The sequence below is a fragment of the Elephantulus edwardii genome, unplaced genomic scaffold (assembly GCF_000299155.1).
Source record: "Elephantulus edwardii isolate Elephantulus edwardi_28Jun2011 unplaced genomic scaffold, EleEdw1.0 scaffold00018, whole genome shotgun sequence".
NCBI classification, from domain to species: Eukaryota; Metazoa; Chordata; class Mammalia; order Macroscelidea; family Macroscelididae; genus Elephantulus; species Elephantulus edwardii.
The window spans coordinates 4,687,079-4,706,303 of NW_006399768.1; the positions used below are offsets into that span (position 1 = coordinate 4,687,079).

At 40.9% G+C, this 19,225-nt stretch overlaps 1 protein-coding gene across 1 annotated transcript in view; it reads left to right on the top strand.

The window, feature by feature from the left end:
- The first annotated feature begins 816 nt into the window (after positions 1-816).
- Positions 817-19,225, top strand: part of GALNT7 (UDP-N-acetyl-alpha-D-galactosamine:polypeptide N-acetylgalactosaminyltransferase 7 (GalNAc-T7)) — a 244,806-nt gene continuing 226,397 nt past the window's right edge. The window contains exon 1 of the mRNA XM_006882211.1: positions 817-997. Coding sequence (XP_006882273.1) covers positions 872-997 — 126 coding nt within the window. The 5' untranslated portion in view covers positions 817-871. The remainder of the gene's footprint in view (positions 998-19,225) is intronic.

The window sequence follows — 19,225 nt, forward strand, 5'->3', positions numbered from 1 at the left end:
TAGAAGGGGCAAGACTGGGTTACTTTTAATTAGCCCAAGGCAAAGAGGAACAGAGGTTTCCCAAAAGAGTTCCTCGTCGAGTGTTACTTGCACATCTCACCTGGGCCTTTCAGTTACAAATTCACCACCTTAAGGAGCCGTGTGAAGCAAGAAAAATCAATAAAAAAAAAATCCTCCAGGTTATAAATCAGCCACGTGGAGCTGCTGCTGTTGCTGCTGCAGTGGTTGCTCTGACTTCCTGGTTTGCTTCCTGCAAGCCATACCGAGGGGGGTTCAGGACAGGGGGTGTCAGGAAGAGAAGTGCAACCAAGAGCGTTTCCAAATCTACTGGAGAGGGTGACAGGCCAGGGGGTCGGCAGGAGGGCACAGGCAGCGTTATGGCCCATAATTACAATAAAAGTTTGGGAATTTGGCAGCTTTAAGGAACTGAGGTGTAGGGGCAAAGGCTAAGGACCAGACCTGGGGAAAGTGGAAGTTAGTTACAAGGTAACAGTGAATACAGGGAACCGCGAGGCAATAGGGGGGGACTGCAGCTCTGGAAGGGGGGCAGACGAGAAGAGAGGTTTGGAAGAGCGAGGCGCTCGGGTCCGCGGGCGCTCTGCGGCGGTAGTGTAGGGGAGGGGGCCGCGCGGCGCAGCGGTCCAAGCCCGCGGGCCTGCAGGGAGGGGGCGGAGGGAAGAGCTCGGGGGAAGGTAGAGCCGAGGGGAGTTCCGGATCTGGAGCTGGAAAGGGCAGACGGCAGAGAGGGCGGCTGCCGAAGCGCTAGGGGTGGGGGAAGGAGGAGGAGGAGAGCCGGAGGAGGGGTAAGGAGGGTGGAGAGAGCTGTGGCGGCGGCTGCGCCGGGGTGTGTGTCTCTCGCTGCCGGAGGAAGATGAGGCTGAAGATTGGGTTCATCTTACGCAGTCTGCTGGTGGTGGCAAGCTTCCTAGGGCTAGTGGTCCTGTGGTCTTCTCTCTCCCCGCGGCCGGACGACCAAAGCCCGCTGAGCAGGATGAGGGTGAGTGACCCGCCCGGCCCCCTCCGGCAGTGGCGACCTACAACTTGTTTTGTTTGCGCGCGCGTGTGGCGGGAGCGGGGGGCAGTGGGGTCGCGGCGCTACGCTGGCGCCGCAGCTCCGCAGGTGGTGCTGGCGCAGCGCGGGCCGATCGGGGGCGCCGAGCCCAGCGCACCCCGTCGCTCCTTTCGTCGCCGGCCCGCCCCCTCGCCGCCCCTTCCTCCCGCGCTTCCCCGCCCGGGGCTCTGCCGGCTGCATCCGCGCTGCGGCGGTGGCAGAGGCTTCGGCAGCCGCGCTTCGCGCCGGGACTGCCAAGCGGAGACGGAGAAGGGCTGACTGGGTTTGGGGGACCGCAGCCGCTTAACGCCCGCCTCCTTCGCTCTGGGACCGCCGCTGCCGCCGTACACGGAGTTGGTCCTGGCTGCGGCCTGCGACGCGTGCAGGCCTGAAGGAGACTAGATGCTGTTGGTCCGGTGGGCCCGGCCCCTCGGTCCAGCCCTCCCTCCCGTCACGCACGCTCGGGGGTGCTCCCAGCCCCGGGCTCCCCCAGCTCCGCCCGCCCTCCGGGGAGTGGGAGGACGACGGCGCCCCGCCTCCGGCTCTTACGGAGAACGCCGCCTCCCCCTCAACTCTGGTGGCTGCAGACCGGGTGGGATGTGCAGCCGAGGCCTCGCCCTTGGACGGCCCTTCCTCTCTTTCCTGGAAGAGGGGAGGGGCGGTTGGCGGAGGTTCCCGGCGCACTTGATTCCCTTCACCCGGTTCCTCGCGGGGAAGCCCCTTCATGAGGGGGCGGTGCTCCCCAGTCCCAGGCTGCTGGCTCTGGGCTGGATCTGCCCGGGGGTCGGGGAGCCAGTTCCTCTTCTGCTACAATAGGGCTGCAAAACTAACTTGCGCCGGCTCCCCTACGCCCCGCGCCGGCTGCCGGCTCGCCCAGCGCCAGGGCGCCACGGCGCGGAGCTCCCGGAGCCTCCGCTGGGACACATTTGTCTGCCGCCCAAGGCGCAAGTGTTAGCTTTGACACTGGTGCTTTTGAGGGTTTAGTCAGACGCCTCTGAACCTTAGTTACCGTGAGCCGCGTTGGGAAGGGGCGGAGGTAACTGCGGCGGGGCTGCCCTGGCCTTTGGCTGCCCGACCTCCCCCACCCAGCCTCCCGGTACCGGCCTTGCTCTAGTCCAGATGACCCTTGAGGACCTCCCCCTTGCCCTCTGCAAACCTGAAGTGTCCACAGTGCAGTTGTCCATAAGGGACGAGAGAGTGTGAGGAATTGAATGCCACGGAAAGGCTGTGCAGAGGAATCCTGCTCTGTGGACAGTGTCTTCTGCAAATATTGATGTGCATTGCATCTAGATGATACCCTTTTAAAACTTTCAATCCGGAAAGTTAGCTTCAGAAGTTGGAGAATGTTCGTGGCATCCTTTCAAGAATCAGGATTCTATGAAAATCTCAGTATCAGTTCTTGCCTATATTTTAAGCTTTGACTCATCTCAGTTTTCTGCATTTTAAATCTTCACTGCAATGAAATGACAGTGTTTAGGGTGAATGGAACATTAAGTCATATAAACTAATAATTAAACAGTCACAGTTTTCACTTTCGAAGGATGTGGTTCTAAGCTGCTAGCTTTCATGGAGTGGTGGTGATCTAGTTATGATTTTAACAATGACATATTGGCAAAGGATGATTTTCTATTGCACGTACTTAAGAATATTTTTGTAAGTCATCAGTTGCCCATTATGTAGAGCCAGAAGTGTTAGAACTCTATTAACATGAGAGAAATTAAGGGAAAACTAGCCAAGTTCAGAATATCCTCCAGGTCAGGTGTAGAGGCGCTGAAGAACTCTTGGCACATTCACATCAACTCTTCTGAAATACTATTTTATTACTCTGGATAAGTAGTAATTACTAAACCATGGTGTTCACTTGATAGCTGTGCAAAATGTTATTTTAATTTTTTGGGATTACCCAGTAAAGTTTGTCCCTTGAACTAGTACAATTTCTATTATTAACAGAGACAGAAGCTAGCTTATGAAGACTTTTGGACATAGTTAACATTAAAAAGAATGCCTATGATACAAACGAGTCAAACTCTTTTATTAACTTTCAAGGCAAATGGTAATCTAAGCAATTAAAAGTGTACCCTTAAGTATGAGCATAAAGGAGAGACTGACTTGTTTTTAATAAAAGCTAACAGTGTCTGCAGTATAACACTGAAAGAATCTTTACTTTGGGAAAAATTCTGACCAAGTTACTCTGATTCTGACCCAAATTTCCTTTCAAACCTTGAGGTTTTTACACTTTTATTGTAAATACAGGCACCGTCACCTACTGTGAGAACCCAGCTTCTCAGTGATCTCAACACATGCACATTTTAAAAATCCGTTTTACTTTAGTTTCCTAGGGCTACTGTAACAAAATAAATGAGTGATTTTAAACAACAGAAATTAGGTTTTTTGAAGGTAAACGTCTTCTATAAGCTTGTATTTGTGGCTGTCTTAGGAAGCAGGATGGGCCATTTACTTCCTAAATAACAAGCCTTTGAAAACCCAGTGAACACTAGAGGAATGGGGATAGTTATAGTGGTGTAGTGGTAGAGCCCAGATTGGAAGTCAGTTGAAATAAGGAAAAACAATAACAAACATCATTTAATAATTGGAACATGGAATGTGTCTTTTCTGTGGAAAGGGATATGATGCTGGAAAGGGTGGAGGGTTGGCGAAGGAGACCAGGGTCTTCCAGGTGGATTGACGGGGTGACTACCTCAATGGACTCTTGTGTGTCAGGAAGTGTGAGACTGGCACCGGATAGAACAGGATTTAGATTTTTTGTTCATAGAGTCTCTATGAGTCGTTCTGGAGTTGACATCAACAATAACCACCATCTAGCTATTTTCTTATCCTTATGGACCATAGAGTTGGAACTGACTCATAGCTGACCTCCCATGGAGTTTTCAAAGGCCATAAATTCCACATGAGGAGATTGCTGGTCTTTCTCTTATCATGCAGCTGGTAGATTCGAGCTATGTGCCTTTGGCTTCTTATCACTAGGATGCTAGTTAATGATCTTGTGATATTTATATTTCATACACTTGTTACAACTTGGTTCATCCTTGTAGTTGTGTACCATTAGATCAGAACCAACCCATAGCTGACCCTCCAGCGGATTTTCAGAGGCACAGGGAAGATTGTCCACCCTTCTTCTGCAGAGCTGTTGGTGCATTTGAACTGTGTGCATTCAGGGTTGCAGTGCAGCTTCTTAGAGCTTTGTGGTGCTGGGAGCTATGCCACTAGTATTTCAGAAACTTCAGATACCGTGGTGGGCATGTTTCTTTTTCTCTGTCTTTATTTTCTTTCTTCCTTCTTTGTCTTTTTTGACATTGACTTTTTTACAAACCTAGACCCGTTTTCCCAATGAATATTCTTTTAGGATTTGTCTGATTGTTTCTTTGTGATTGAATTTAGTTCAGTATTTTGGTAAAGGGAATCAATATAAAATATACATTTTCAGTTCTAGTTATGACTCTAAGAGTATCAAATACTATTTAAGTCAAGACTAGGTGATCATTTTGGAAAAAATAACATAATCCTTACCTAGACTATTTGCTTTATACCTGATCAGATAGGAAAGGCTCCATTTCAAAGTACATTACTCAAGATAAAAACTTAAACTCATTGCCATTAAGTTGGAACTGTCTTATATTTGACCCCCTAGTGAATTTTTAGAGGCTGCCATTTTTCTCTCGTGGTGCTGCTTGTAGATTCGAACTGCCAGTAGGTGCCTCCGTGGAGTTAGCAGGACAATTCTCTGTGGACTCCCATCACCAGAGCTCACTCAAGATTAAGACAGGAGAAATAAAATTTTTATCTTTCTTCTGCCTCCTGACCCCTTTCTCTAAGGTGTGAAAAAATGACCTTACTGTTCCAGCTATACTTCTATGCATTTGGTTTTAAAAAATTTCTTTATTTGACAGACTACCACATACCAGTCATGGTGTTAGTTGCTGAGAAAACACTTCTCTCCTCTAGCCTTATCGGTTTTATTTAGAATGTTACTAGGTGCAGTCAGGTTGGCCCTGAGTGCTACCAACACTTTGTAAAACAGAATGACACTGTACCTGATCCTGTTCATCCTCACAATCTTTGCTGTTCTTAAATCCTTTGTAATCACTGTCACTCAACTTTTTAAAGGGTCTTCTTTTCTTTCATTGCTCCTCTGCTTTGCCACTCATGTTGTCCTTTGCCAGGAGTTACACCCCTCCCCCATAACATGCCAAGAGAAAGATGCACATTAATCAAGACTCCATAGATACATAAATAAAAATCTTACTCCATGCTGCTAAGGAAAGCCAGGAGGAGCAAGGAATTAGGGGAACTAGGTCATAAAAGTCTTATCAAAGGAAATGTCTTTTAACTTGAAGTCTAAGGATTTGAAGCAGAGTTCTTGAAGGAAACATTCCTGAGAAATAGTACATGTGCAAAGTTGCTGAGATAGGGCACAGTGTGGTGATGTGAGGAAATGTAAAAAGACACAGTAGTTGGAGCATGGAGGAGTGGAAAAGTGGACATGAGGCAGAAGAAAGTATAGCTATTTTAGACCACTGTAAGAATTAGGTTTTAAGAGCAAATGAAAGTCATTGAAAGATTGAAAGGTAGACTAGAAGTGTGTGTTTTGAAAAGATCTGGCTGCAGAAATTGGTTTACAGCAAGAGCAGAGAATGAGTCCTGTTGGAGGTTTTTCTTCAGGTGAGATGTTGCCATTGTCTGTAAGCAGTGACAGTGGAGATAGAAAAAGTGAAACCAATTCAAGAGCTGTTAAAGATGCAAAGACTGAGAGAGTAAGGAAGAAAATGTAGAACAGTGAATGAATGAAAACCCAACTTTTCTGTAAACCTTTATTAAAATCACAATAAGAAAATAAAGCTGCAAAGGCATCAGTTTTATTGATTAGATATGAAAAAGAAGGAGAGAGTGTCAAGGAGGTCTAAGATAAATTATTTCTTCCATTAATGGAAGTTCTAAAGCCAAAATTTGTACAGCCTAATGTTGCTTTACTGAGAAGCAAAGTACAAAGTGCTTAAGTTCAGAGTACAAAGTACAAAGTGCTTTGTGCTGAGAGGCAAAGATGTCAGTCTAGAGATTATGATGCACCTGATCCAGGCCTTGGTCTTCACAATTACTTGCTATTATGCATCAGAGAGCTGGACAGTAACTAAGGATGACAGAAGACGAATCAGTGCCTTTGAGTTATGATACTGGAGAAAAGTCTTGAACTTTCCATAGACCGCCAAGAAAACAAACAGGTCTGTCTTGGAGAGAATGAAACCAAGTTTCAGCTTGGAGGCTAGGATTTTTGAAGCTCTGTCTCAGATACTTTGAGCACATGGCCAGGAGGGACTGGTTCTTGGAGAAGGACATAATGCTCGGAAGGGTGGAGGGACAGTGCAGGAGAGAAAGATGCCAGGTGAGGTGGATTGGTACAGTAACTGGGATAAGGAAGGTAGATATGTTGGAGTCAGTGAGGCTGACTCAGAATAGGCAGACTGCAGAGCTGTTGTACATAAAGTCACTGTGAGTCGCAAGTGACTCAATGGCACATAACAACAACGTGTTGCTTCATGATGGTCCTTAGATTGCTTATTTTGAAAAAAAAAATAAGATTTTGTTTTCTAGGTTATTTTAGGTATTTACTCAGACTATCTGTTTGGCACTTGCAAAGTGCAGAAAGTTCCTTTCATTGTGTTTTCCCAGATTGACATCACTTATCCCAGGCTTTGGCCCTGAGTGAGTATTTAAGGTTGAATCGTAAGCCTCTAAAAATAAAAGTTTGTAATGGAAATATTGACAGAGGTTTAGCTTCACTGGTTCTAGTTTAACAAATCCAGTACTTGTGAGAAGTTCCTTGTAAACGTATGATTCACAACATGTGTAAATGTAACTTCAGTGAAGTGAAGCCAGTAGTGCTGTTTGGGTTCAGAACTCCCGAGCAGAAAAATTTTATCAGACAAACCAATATAAGACTGTTTTGAAAGAAATCTGAGAATTTAAGTTTGGAAACTTACCTGAGAATGTTATTGTTAGGTGCCATCAAGTCGCCTATCAAAGTGTAAAAACCTCGGGGTTTGAAAGGAAATTTGGGTCTGAATCAACTTTTTACCACTAGGCCTCCAGAACTCCTTTTATTTTATTTTTATTATTTTTTGTATGTGTACCATCAAATTGGATCTGACTGGGGTGGGAGGAGATTGTCCCTCCCTCTCCAACAGAGCATCTGGTGGAACCGAACTCTTTATACTATTGTTGTTGTTGTGTACTACCAACCCTTAGCAGACCCTCCGGTGGGTTTTCAGAGGCAGTTAATCACAAGGGAGGAGATTGCTCATCCTTCTCCTTCAGAGCAGCTGATGGTCTTGAACTGTGTGCCTTTGGGATTGCAGCATAGCTTCTTGCCACTAGGCCATCAGAGCTCCTTTATACTATTAGGTTATAATATAAACATAGAGCTAGTCCTTAGTAGAAAATAATGTATCTCAAGTGATCACTGTTCTCTCAATTCCCCAGACTTAAAGCCTTGCAATTGGTTTTGGTCCTATTTTACTGTTCCCTCTGCTCCCTATCCTACCCTCCAACCAACAACAGTAATAATACTACTAATAACTCTTACATTACCAAACCAGAGAAATATGGAATTTCTGTTGTTGTTGTTAGGTGTCATCAAGTCAACTATGACCCTAAAAACAAACCTGAACTTGCCCTATCTTCATCTTCTCTGAGATACGTGATAGACCATTATTACAGTCATTATGTCAGTTCACCTTGTTGAGGATCTTCCTCTTTTTTGGAGGATCTCCCACATTTTTAAGCATGATGTGCTTTTCTAAGGGCCAGCCTCTCCTAACAACATGTCCCAAATGTGTGAGATGAAGCTTCACCATCCTTGCCTCCAAGGAGCACCTTGGTTACACTTTTGAGACTTTCTAAAATTAATGCTTTTTTTTAATATGCATTGTTTTCTGGGTTGAGTAATCAAAAACTTTCATGTTTCTTAAAGATGCTTGTAAACCAGTGAAATTTGTGAAGTACTGACTGGTGTATGAGCTGTCTGAAGTAAGAATTCATGTGTCCTGCTCATCAAATATTCCCCTCCTTTCCACTATGCTGAGCTTACAAAAGGCAGTATATTGCATTTTTGTTAACCAATGTTGCATATGGGATGTTTATTTCTGCCTCACACTTTAGGTAATCTGAGCATGTTGGAATTGATAAGTTAGAATTGATAATTGGGAAGCTGAGGATTCTGTGGCAAGTCTAAGAACAGGCATTACTCCTACTACCATCTGCTGTAGTGTGGCCCCATCAGAAAATACCTCAGTAAAAACCTCTATCTCAAGGGCTCACATTCTTATTGAAGAAGAAGCAGCAACTTCAGTAAGGCCTAGGTTCCCTCTTCCTTAATTCCATAGTTATATAAGTAAATAAAACTATCACAAGATATAGATCGATAATAGACAAATTAGTAAATGGAAACAGTTTTCATTATTATGAAATATGAGAGAGGTTATACTGTTTTATAAGAGATTTCTGGTGGGCTAGTGGGTAAAGAGTTGCACTGTTAAACCCCAAGGTTTGAAACCACCAGATGCTCTTCTGGAGATAGATAGTCAGTTTCCTCCAGTGTGATTTACAGCCTTTTAAAACCCCCTGGAGGGTCAGCTATGAGTTGATTCCGACCTGTTCATATGTAACAAGAGAACTCTGTTGGTATAGTCCATAAGCAGTTGCACTGCCAACCCAAAGGCCTCTAACAGTTAAAATCCACCAGCTGCCTTTTGGAAAAAGACGAACAGTTTTCTCCCATAAAGATTTACAACCTTAGACATTCACTGGAGGGCTGCTATGAGATGGAATCACTCAACAGCAGTGGGTTTGGGTTTTTGTGTTAGAGAAGCTTAAAGAGCACAGCTTCTAATCAAAAGGTCAATGATTAAGTACTAGCTCCTTTACAGGAGAAAGGCACTCTAATGATTTCTGCCTTTTGCCACAGACTGGAGGCCAGATTCAGATGACATCTAGCATGGTGGGAAAAGAGTGGTATTAACTAAGTCCATTGGGTCCTATGGGATCACAAAAGAAGAGGCACCTAATTTGCAGGGCTGGCTGCTGTCAGAGAGCTGATCTTAGTAAAGGGCATGTTGGAAGAATGATTATTTATTTTCAAATTGACATTTCCAAGCAGAGGAACAGTGTACACAAAAACATGAGCAATTGTGTCAAATCTTTGTAAGATGCACTTGGCTAGAATGAATTGAGGGGGAAAGTGGAAGAAAGTTGAAGGACCCTTGAAAGATAGATTGATTATGAACCATAAATGATGACTGAATAATATGAATCACCAGATTCATATGTGAAAGGAGAATTTTGTTGGCTAAGTTTCAGTTAGGAGATAAAACTAAGAGAGGTCTAGTGGATAAGGATAATAAATGGCCTAGTAGTTAAAGAGTTGTCCTGCCAACCCAAAAAAGGCACATAGTTCAAATCAGTCAGCTTCTCTGTGAAAGAAAGATGAACAGCCTCCTCCTATGCAATTTACAGCCTCCCAAAATCCACTGGTGAGTCAGCCATGAATTGGTTCTAACTCAACAGTACATAACAACAAGAAGAACAAACTAGAAGAGAGGTAGAGAGAAGGGATATAAGTAGAAATATATAAGGGAGTAGAGTTACCTGATGTAACTGGTAGGAGGAAGAATCAGACTTAAGGAATAGGAGAGAATACTGGTGCTTGAAATCTCAAGTCTCTTTGCTGGCGAGTTGGAACCGACGCAGCTGACATTCCAGTGGGTTTTCAGAAGCCTTACATTGTACACAGTGAGATTGTCCATCCTTTTCCTTCAGAACAAGGAGCTAGTGGATTTGAAACACAGGCCTTTGGCTAGGCAGTCCAACTCCTTACATCTGGGCCACCAACACTCCCTTTAGAAAGAAAAGAACTGTGTACAGCATTAGTTCTCAGATGTTAGCAGACATCAAGGTCACTTTAAACAGTTTACTGGCCTTCATGCTCAGAGTTGATGCTGTTGAGCTGTGGTGTTGGAGAAGAGCACTGAATATCCCATGGATGTCCAGGAGAATAAAGAAATATGTCTTGGAGGGGCTGCAGCCAGAGTGTTCCTTGAAAGCGGGAATGAGACTCTGCCTCACGTACTTTGAACCTGTTGCTAAGAGGGGCTAATGCTTGGAGAAGGACATGATGCTGGTAAGGGTGGAGGGTCAGCGAAAGAGAGGAAGACCCTTAATTAGATGGATTGACATGGTGAGTGCCACAAGGGGCTCTTGTGTGTCAGGAAGTGTGAGGATGGTGCCAGATAGAGCAGGGTTCAGATCTTTTGTTCATAGGGTCGCTATGAGTTGTACTCGACTTGACAGCATCTAACAACAAGAAGTTCTGGAGTAGTTGTCGTGGTGTGCCATCGAGTTGGAATCTAACTTACTGACTCCCTAGCAGGTTTTTAGACGATGGTAGAATAGGGCAGGGTTCAGATCCATTGTTCATAGGGTTGTTTTGAGTCGCAGTCAACTCAACAGCAAATAAAGACAACACATTTCCTGGGAGGAAGATAATCATCTTTCTCCTTGGAACAGCTGGTTGAGTTGAACCATCTGCCTTTAGATTGGTGCCCAACTTTTTACCAAGTAGGCCAGCAAACCCTTTTTAATGAGTTTCCAGGTGATGATAATGCTGCTGACAGGGACCTCACAGAGGAACACTGGTGTTATTTGCCATCAAATCAGAACCAGCACTTAGCTGATGCTAACAGAGGGTTTTTCAAAGGCCATAAATCATGTAAGAGTCTCCCGCAGAATGGCTGGTGGATTTGAACTGTGTTGCTTTGGGTTGGTAACATACGTAGCGCCTCACAACTAGGCTGAGAGAGCTCCCTTGAGGAACACTGATATAGAGGAATTTTAGATTTGAGGATGGGAAAAAATGGTTTGGTTTGGGCACTTTATGCGCCACAGGACAGGCAAATGAGATGATTGATAGAACTCAGGATAGAAACTAGATTTAGACTCACTGAATGAATGTGACTAGTAAAACAGTTTAATATTTAAAATTGGCAAGGAAATTTTATCCTGAAGATATTAAATAATTTCTAGCTTTAAATACATTACTCTGACTGATGCACACTTCACTGTGGGAAAAAGTTCCCATAATAACAAAGTTATATATGCATCATTTCAATGTTCTTAGTTTTTAAAAATGAACTTTGCCATTAAATTCTAGCTTTGTGATCTTAAAAGCAGCTGAGACAACTTGAACTGCAGTTATCTGTGGCTTAAGCTTTTCTGGAGAGGGAAGAAGTTTCAGTTACTTCATTTGCTAAGAATCTTAAATATTTCAAAATGAGAAATGTCCTCATTTAAGTTCCATTATAAATTTCCTTCCAGCCCCCCTCAGCCTTTGTAGCAATTTCTAGTGTTGCTCTCGAGGAGCATTTAAAGATGCCAGTAGGGAGACCTGATTCAGTTCACTGAATATAGGAACTGGTGCACTGAAACTGGAGGAAAAAAATTAACTTTGCATTATCTAATTAGGTTTATAGAATTGCTGCAGAGCAGTCTGGTTTCCCAAATCTAGAAGGTACAATTAACTGCAATATTATATCAATACCAACTAGTCTGCTAATAGGCTTCCAAGCAAAGCAATTGGAACTTGTTATCACCAAGCATATTTTAAACTGGGTGAATTAAAATTAAATCATATACTGCTGGGAACAGTTCTGTATGAGAACAGAGTAGATGACCTAATCATTTATTCATCTTTAATTTTTATTGATTCCCTGAGTTTAAGAATATGTTTGGACCTCCAGAGGTATACTACTTTCTTCAACAATAAGCTTACATGCTTAATAATTACCTAGTTTAAAAGTAATTTTAGCATTTATATAGTTCTTAAATTTATAAACTATTTTATTATGGTCTGTTTTTTGGGGAGGTGAAAAGTAAAGAGAGATCTGTTAGAAAGTTACATCCCAAAGGGACAGACCTTCCTTCCTTCAAAGGACATAGGGAGGAGAGGCCTTGGTACTTTCTGGTAATGTGTATACCTTATAAAAAGACATGGTATTAGTTAAACAGTACAAAAGCTTTAGATAATAGGCACTTACTGAGTAATTGCTGAAACTTTTTTTATTACTTTTATAAGAAGTTGAATGAGTTGACATTTCTGTTTATTAGACTACGTGTAAATATTATCCTCTGATTTTCCTTTTAGAAAACACACACACACACACACACACACACACACACCCAACCAAACAAAACCACAAACAAAACAAAACTATCATAAAAGAAAAGATCATAAGTAGCTTTTATAACTGTGCAAAAATGCATGTTTCTGCCCTTGGGATCCTGTATTTAAAACTAACCCGTTGATTTTGGCTATTGAAGTTCAACAGTAACCGCAGAATCTTAATGCAGTACAAGAAACACTTTTAAACAATCTCACAGAGTTTTAAGAATTAGCACTGTTGAGAAGTGATACTGATTCTCATGCTCTGTCAAAATGTCTTGTTTGATTAAGTTCTTTAGAGAACTTAATGAAAAAAATTGAATAAGCTACAGTTGCATATAGCAAAGACAGAGTCCCTATTTTCATTAGGATGTTTGAAGTACACTAGAAGTTCCTTACTAAATAGGATTTATTTATGTACTTTGAATTTTTGTTTGTATGTTTTTATTAACATACTAGAAAATGTTATTATTGTTGTTAAGTGCCGTCGAGTCGCATGCGACTCATAGCAACCCTATGAAGGAGAGTCCTCAATGCTTCTGTGTCTTTCATCTTCTCTCCAGTTGCATAGGCTTTCCGGAGGCAAGCTATTATGGAAGTGGATGCCACTCCTCCTTCCAAGGTTGTTTTAATTGGGGAGCTCCACCCCACTTTCTGTCCACATTGGGTAGCCAACCATTAACGCATTTGACACATTAGTGTCACGGTGTCCAGTCTCACAGCAGCCACAAGTGACCGCTGTACAGGAAGTGGACACACCAGGCCTATATGATCTAGAGAAATGTTTGAACAGAAACAATGTAAGACAGGCCTGAGGGCCACAGATTAAAAGTCACCCACCTTTGGCTTGGTAGCATTGCTTTCTGCCCACTGGGCCAAATAATCTCTCTCTATGTTGATGTTATTGTTAAGTGCTGTCGAGTCGCAGGAGATGACTCTATGAAACAGAGTCCTCAATGCTGAAAATATTATTGTAGAATAAAATCCCTTATCATTCATCTTAGCACATACAAAAGTGACTATCAATATATGTAAATGAGTCATGCAAACATCAGTTTGACAAAAAGGATCAGCGATGTTTGAGTAAGAATGTTGAGATATGAACAATAGGAAGAGAAGAACATGATAGGGAGATTCCATTTCTATTAAGATTTATAGTTTTTAGTTAGCTGTATAAACATTCCCAAAATGACTCAAACATAATCTAGTGTTGTTGAATCTATTGAAACAATTAAGACATTTTTGTTTGTTTGATTATATACAGCTGCTATGAAAAACTTATTTTTGTGATAGACAGTGTTGCCTAAAATATTTTACCTTACAATGTATTGTACTGGAGATTTGTGTCAATAGTGACCTGTGTCTAGAAATCAAAGGTCTACATTCCAACTTTAGGTGTCAAAAAACTGCCTTTGAGTCAATTTATTGAGTCAATTCCGGCCCATAGGGACCCTGAAGGACAGAGTAGAACTTCCCCATAGTGTTTCCATGGCTGTACTTTTTACAAAAATGGTTACATCTTTTTCCAGTGGAGTGGCTTCAAATTGTCAACTTTCATGTAGGAGCCAAGTTTTTAACCATTGTACCACTTGGACATTTTACTTGTCTTAGGCATTTTCTGAAATATTTGTCATATTAAGTATAGGTTTTTCATTATTTTTGTTTGGAATGGCTTAACTCTTTCATCCCCCATGTTTTCCTTGTGGCAGTTTTGTATTTTCCCATGCAGTTCTTACTGAACAATTTTATTATTATGATTCTTAAAATGTAACTAATCCAGCAGAATTAGTCTTTTAATCTCTAATATACAAGGTGTGCTTTGCACTTCTTAGAATTCTTTAACTTTACAATCAGCTTTCAGGATTTTACATCTTTCTTTTGAAATTGTTTAAAACCCTCTTGTTCAAAACTCTGCTCTTGCCAGGGTGATTTAAAATGAATAAAAAATCCATTAGATTTTTAGCAAATAAACTCAATTATGGTACAGAAGTAAATTACTACAAAGTGCTTTTTAGAGTAATGGAATGGAAATGACTAAAATCTTATTACTTTTACACATGCAGATTTTTCAACTCTGCTAGCATGTTTAGTTTCTTAAATAAAAATATCACAATCAAGACTGAAAGTGAAAGTTTAATCATTCAAACTGTATAACTACATTTTAACATTTATGCAAAGGTTCAGGTAGTATGAGGAAATCCAGTCTTGCCTTCTTATTAACTCTTGGTCCCTGAGTGATGGTGTGGAGAAGACATTCCGTCTAAGTTCTGGTATGTTGTTGTTATGTGCCATTGGAATGGACCCATAGCCTCCACTGGGTTTTCAGAGGCAGTTAACTGCACAGGATTGCCCATCCTTCTCTGTAGCTGGCCCTCCATCCAGTTTTCATAGGCAATAAATCATTCTACCCATCCTCCTGTGGAGCAGCTTATGGGTTCAAGCCACTTACCTTTGGGGATTGCAGTGTAGCTTCTTACCACTAGGCCACCAGAGCTCCCTAGTCCTGGTATGTGTTTGTAAAATAATTTAGAGGGTAAATGTTTCCATCCTGGTGTTCAACTGAAATTTCCTTGCTGTCAGAGGAGACCTTATTGGGTAGTAAAGAGAAGAGTTATTTTTGGTAAATTATTTTTCTAAAATTTTCTAGAAATTCTAGAAATGTGGTAAAAGAATAATTTCCAAATAGGCTGGTTATTTTAAAGACAATAATTTTTGGTTTGAAATGAAGATCACTCTTAGGCATCTTTTTTTGGCAGTAAATGGGAGATTCTAAACCATGGCACATTTAACATGTCTATTTTAAAATAACGTAGTCTGCTTGGAGGTACAGTTGGTAACTGAAAATTTTTGAAGAACAGCATCAGACGTACAGCCATGATAGAATAAAAATGCATTTGGTTTTCCCAAGTCCTGCGAGTTTTTTAGCTTGAGGAAACTTTTAACATTATCTAATGTAAGGGTCAAAATATATAAGATACTGTAAGATTATTCTCGGTTTACTATACTCCTTAAAAGTCTGAGGAAGGTTTTCATGAACATTGCTGTGTTTTATTTTCCATGAATTAACTGACTCAGGAAGAGTGCCATCCACTCTTATTTGAGCAGCCAATACCCGAGACTGGTTGAAGAAAATCACAGCCAGAGAGCTTAATAAATAGCTTCATAGTAGTCCAATCATGTTTTATAAGAGGCAGTTACCATCCTTGACTTCTGCTCAATTAATTAGTAACACTTTGAGAAAAGTAAATGTTAAAATCTTTGTCACACGTTGGCAAAAATCACTTCCTGAAGATAAAGTGAATGGTTTGAAATATTTATTCTGATTTGCATCTACTTCTTTAGCTTCAATAACCAGGTACTCTGGTTTAAAAGCAAACATGTCTTTTATAATGATTTATGACTTAGGACTGGTAAAACACAGAAATGCAGAACAAATAGCTATAGAGAAGTTGCTCTAAGTGAAAATTAAACAATAGGTTTAATATTATAGAAAATTGGAAGCTGAAAGTAATAGCAAAAGTTATATATATAAACATATATTTTATTTTTGTCTTCCAATGAATTGAAATACCTTTACTATCCTGTTTCTTTCATTCATGAAAATAGCAGCATCTATTTCATTGTGCTTTCTCCTGTGATACAGACAATTCCTCCACACACAACCCCCTCTCCCTCCCATTATAAGTTTTGGTATTTTGCTAGTGTTTGGTCAGTTTTGATGCGTGTTAGAGAGCAGGAGAGGAAGACCCTTGATGAGATGGATTAATTCAGTGACTAGGGTAATGGGGGTAGGTGTATCAGAGACAATATGATTGGCACAGAATAGAGCAGGGCTTAAGACTGTTGTACATAAGGTCTCTATGAGTTGCTAGTGACCCGATGGCACAAAACAACAACATGTTAGAATGATTACTTCAAGGTAACAAATGCCAGTCATATATTCTCTTGACCACAAGGAGCTGGAAAAGCCAAGGTTGCCATTTAAGCACACAACTTGATAAATTGACCAGTTTGCTGATAGTTTTCAAACTCACAGAGACAGTGGTTGTAGTTCTTTTTAATTAAAGCTGAGCCTTCACCATTCTCTGTCATATACATAACTCTTGTGATGACTTAGTACTAATGAGAAAATAAAATTTCTTTCCTTAAAATAGAGATAATGAATCTTTTTAACTTCTATAGAATCTTTGTGTAGTCCATTTTCATTACTTTCACACACCTCTCTCTTTTTGATCCTGCCACTGGTGGATCCTGTGAAACACCATGAATCTTGAGAGGGATAAAGCAGGAGAGTTAAGGATCTCACAGTTGACTAGGAATGTGGGGAAAAGATTAGAGATTTAGTTTTCTTGCCCCAGCCTCCTTTCTGTCATCGGAGAATGGATTTTCTTGGACTGGCAAGGGCTTAATTTAAAATTACCTCATATATGCAGTGATGAAAAGCGAATCTAATTTAAATTACAAAGTGGAACATCTTCCTGATAATGTTTATAAAAACTCAAATTTAAAACAGTGTTGTTTGCACATTGGAATATTAATATTCTAGAAGTTGAGCACTGAAGTCTCAACCTGCTTCTCCCCATTCCCACTGCGTCTCATCAGTCTATTCCAAGCATTGGTTCCACTTGTCATGACATTTTCCATGATAATCATTTCTAAGTGACACAAATGATCAGAAAATATACAGTGTCTTAGTAAATTAGGTTCATGTATTATTTCCTATAGAAATACATATTTGACTTATTGTTGTAGACTAGTGTTGATATTCAGAGTTATTCTTTAGGCTATGACATATATACACTTGAAAAACCTATTTCTTACAAATGTCTGATTCAAAACAAAACAAAACCCACCATGCTTTAATTCATTTGTAGTGAAGCAAAAAGCATGAGAGAGCAGCCATGTTTTAATCTGCTTGTTATCTATCACCTGGGAATGATCTTTACCTTGTCTCAGGAAGGTTGGGTGAATTCTCTCAGTGTACAGTGAAAAGATGTAACATCACGAGTAGTATTTATTAAATCTGTTCAAAGGATGAATGGTGCACTGACCGACAGCTGGGATCTCAAAAGGATAATGTCTCTTAATGAAGAAAGAGCCTGGGGAAAATTAAGATTAATAAATCTAAAAAAGAAAAAGAGAAATTTCATTTTAGGGGTGAAAAAAGCTAGCATAATTTAGGACCTTAATTATTTATAAAGTTTCCTGATTGCATAAGAATACAAGTACTACATTTTTATGATTTTATATTGCTAAAATACATCCCAATCCAGGCACTATAATGAATTACAATATAGTTGACAATTTTTAGCATAAACAATAGAGAAACTTACAGCTCAAGAATGCTAAAGTTAGAATTTCATATTATGGACTAGTTACCAGGAAGCAATTGAGATTAAATATATGCTGCTGAGAAAGAATTTTATTTCCTTGTATAAACTTTAGAACCTTCCAGTTTCATGTGTTTGCTATTATATGAACTGTAACATTTTCTTTTTAGGTATGGAATAGAATAAACTCTGCTTAATTTCAAGGGATTTCCTGGGTGGTACAAGTTGGAAAGCTCTTGGTATTTAACTGAAAATTTGGCTGTTCTAATTCACCAGATATTCCTCAGAAGAAATGCCTGACAGTCTATTTCCAAAAAAAATCAGCCACTAGAAGCTCTTTAGAGCACAGCTATACTAAGACAAAGATGAGGTCACCATGAAGTGGAACCAACTCTAAGGCAGCTACTTGGTTGCTTTGTTTTATTTTATTTTGTTTTGGGTTTTTTTTGTTGTTGTTATTGTTGTTGGTTCTTTAGTTTTAAGAGATTCAGTGCCTTATGGTTTTAGAATTATTTAATCTAAAGGTTACAGCCTAAGAAACATCATGGGATAGTTCTACGCTTTTCTGTAGAGTTAATATGAGTTGGAATCCACTTGAAGGCACACGACATAATCTCTTATGGGAGAGATTGATAGATCTTTTCTTTTCTTCTGGGGCCACTGATGACATTCAGATTGCCAAGAACTCATTAAACAGCCAAACCCTTAGCCATTGTACCAGTTGGGACTCTTCGTAGGCTTTTAGATAGAACATGGGATATAAGCTTTAAGATGTAAACTGAAAAGTATGTTTTACCTAAAAGGAGGAACTAGTCCATAGAGAGAGTCATCATGGTGGGAAAGAGGAGAAAGACCCTCAACAAGGTGGATTGATGCATGACTACCATAATGGGCATAAGCATGACAGAGATCGTGGAGATAGTGGTACAGAATAGAGCAGAGTTCAGAGCTGTTGTTCATAGAGTTGCTATGAGTTGTCACTTACTTGACAATAAGCAACATCATAATAGATGGAGAAAGAAATGAAACTGTCATTGATTTCATCTTACTTAGATCCACAGTCAACACTTTTGGTACCAGCAGTCAAAAGATCAGGAGACAGTATTGCTCTGGGCAAGTCTGCTATCAAGGACCTCTCCAAAATACTTAAAAGCAGTGATGTCAATTTTAAAACTAAGTTCTACCTGATTCAGGCCATGGTCCTTTCAATCATTTCCTATATATCTAAGAGCTAGACAATGTATAAAGATGACAGAAGAAGAATTGATGACTTGGAGAAGAGTACTGACTCTGTGATGGACTGCCAAAAGAATCAACAGGCGGGCCTGTCTTGGAAAAGGTGCAGTGTGAGTGCTTCTTGAAGGCAAGGAGGACTGTGAAGGGAGCAGATGAAATGTGGGGGTGGCTGAGTCTGACTTCTGTCTGCTTCATAAAGGGGTACTGTCACCATCAATAATATCCATGTTGTTATGTGCGTCGAGTCGCTTGTGACTTATAGCAACCCTATGTTCAAGAGCCCTAAACCCTGCTGTATTTTGTGCCAACCTCACTGTCTCCAACACACCTACGCTCATTGCCTCAATCACTGAATTTATCCATCTCATTGAGGGTCTTCCT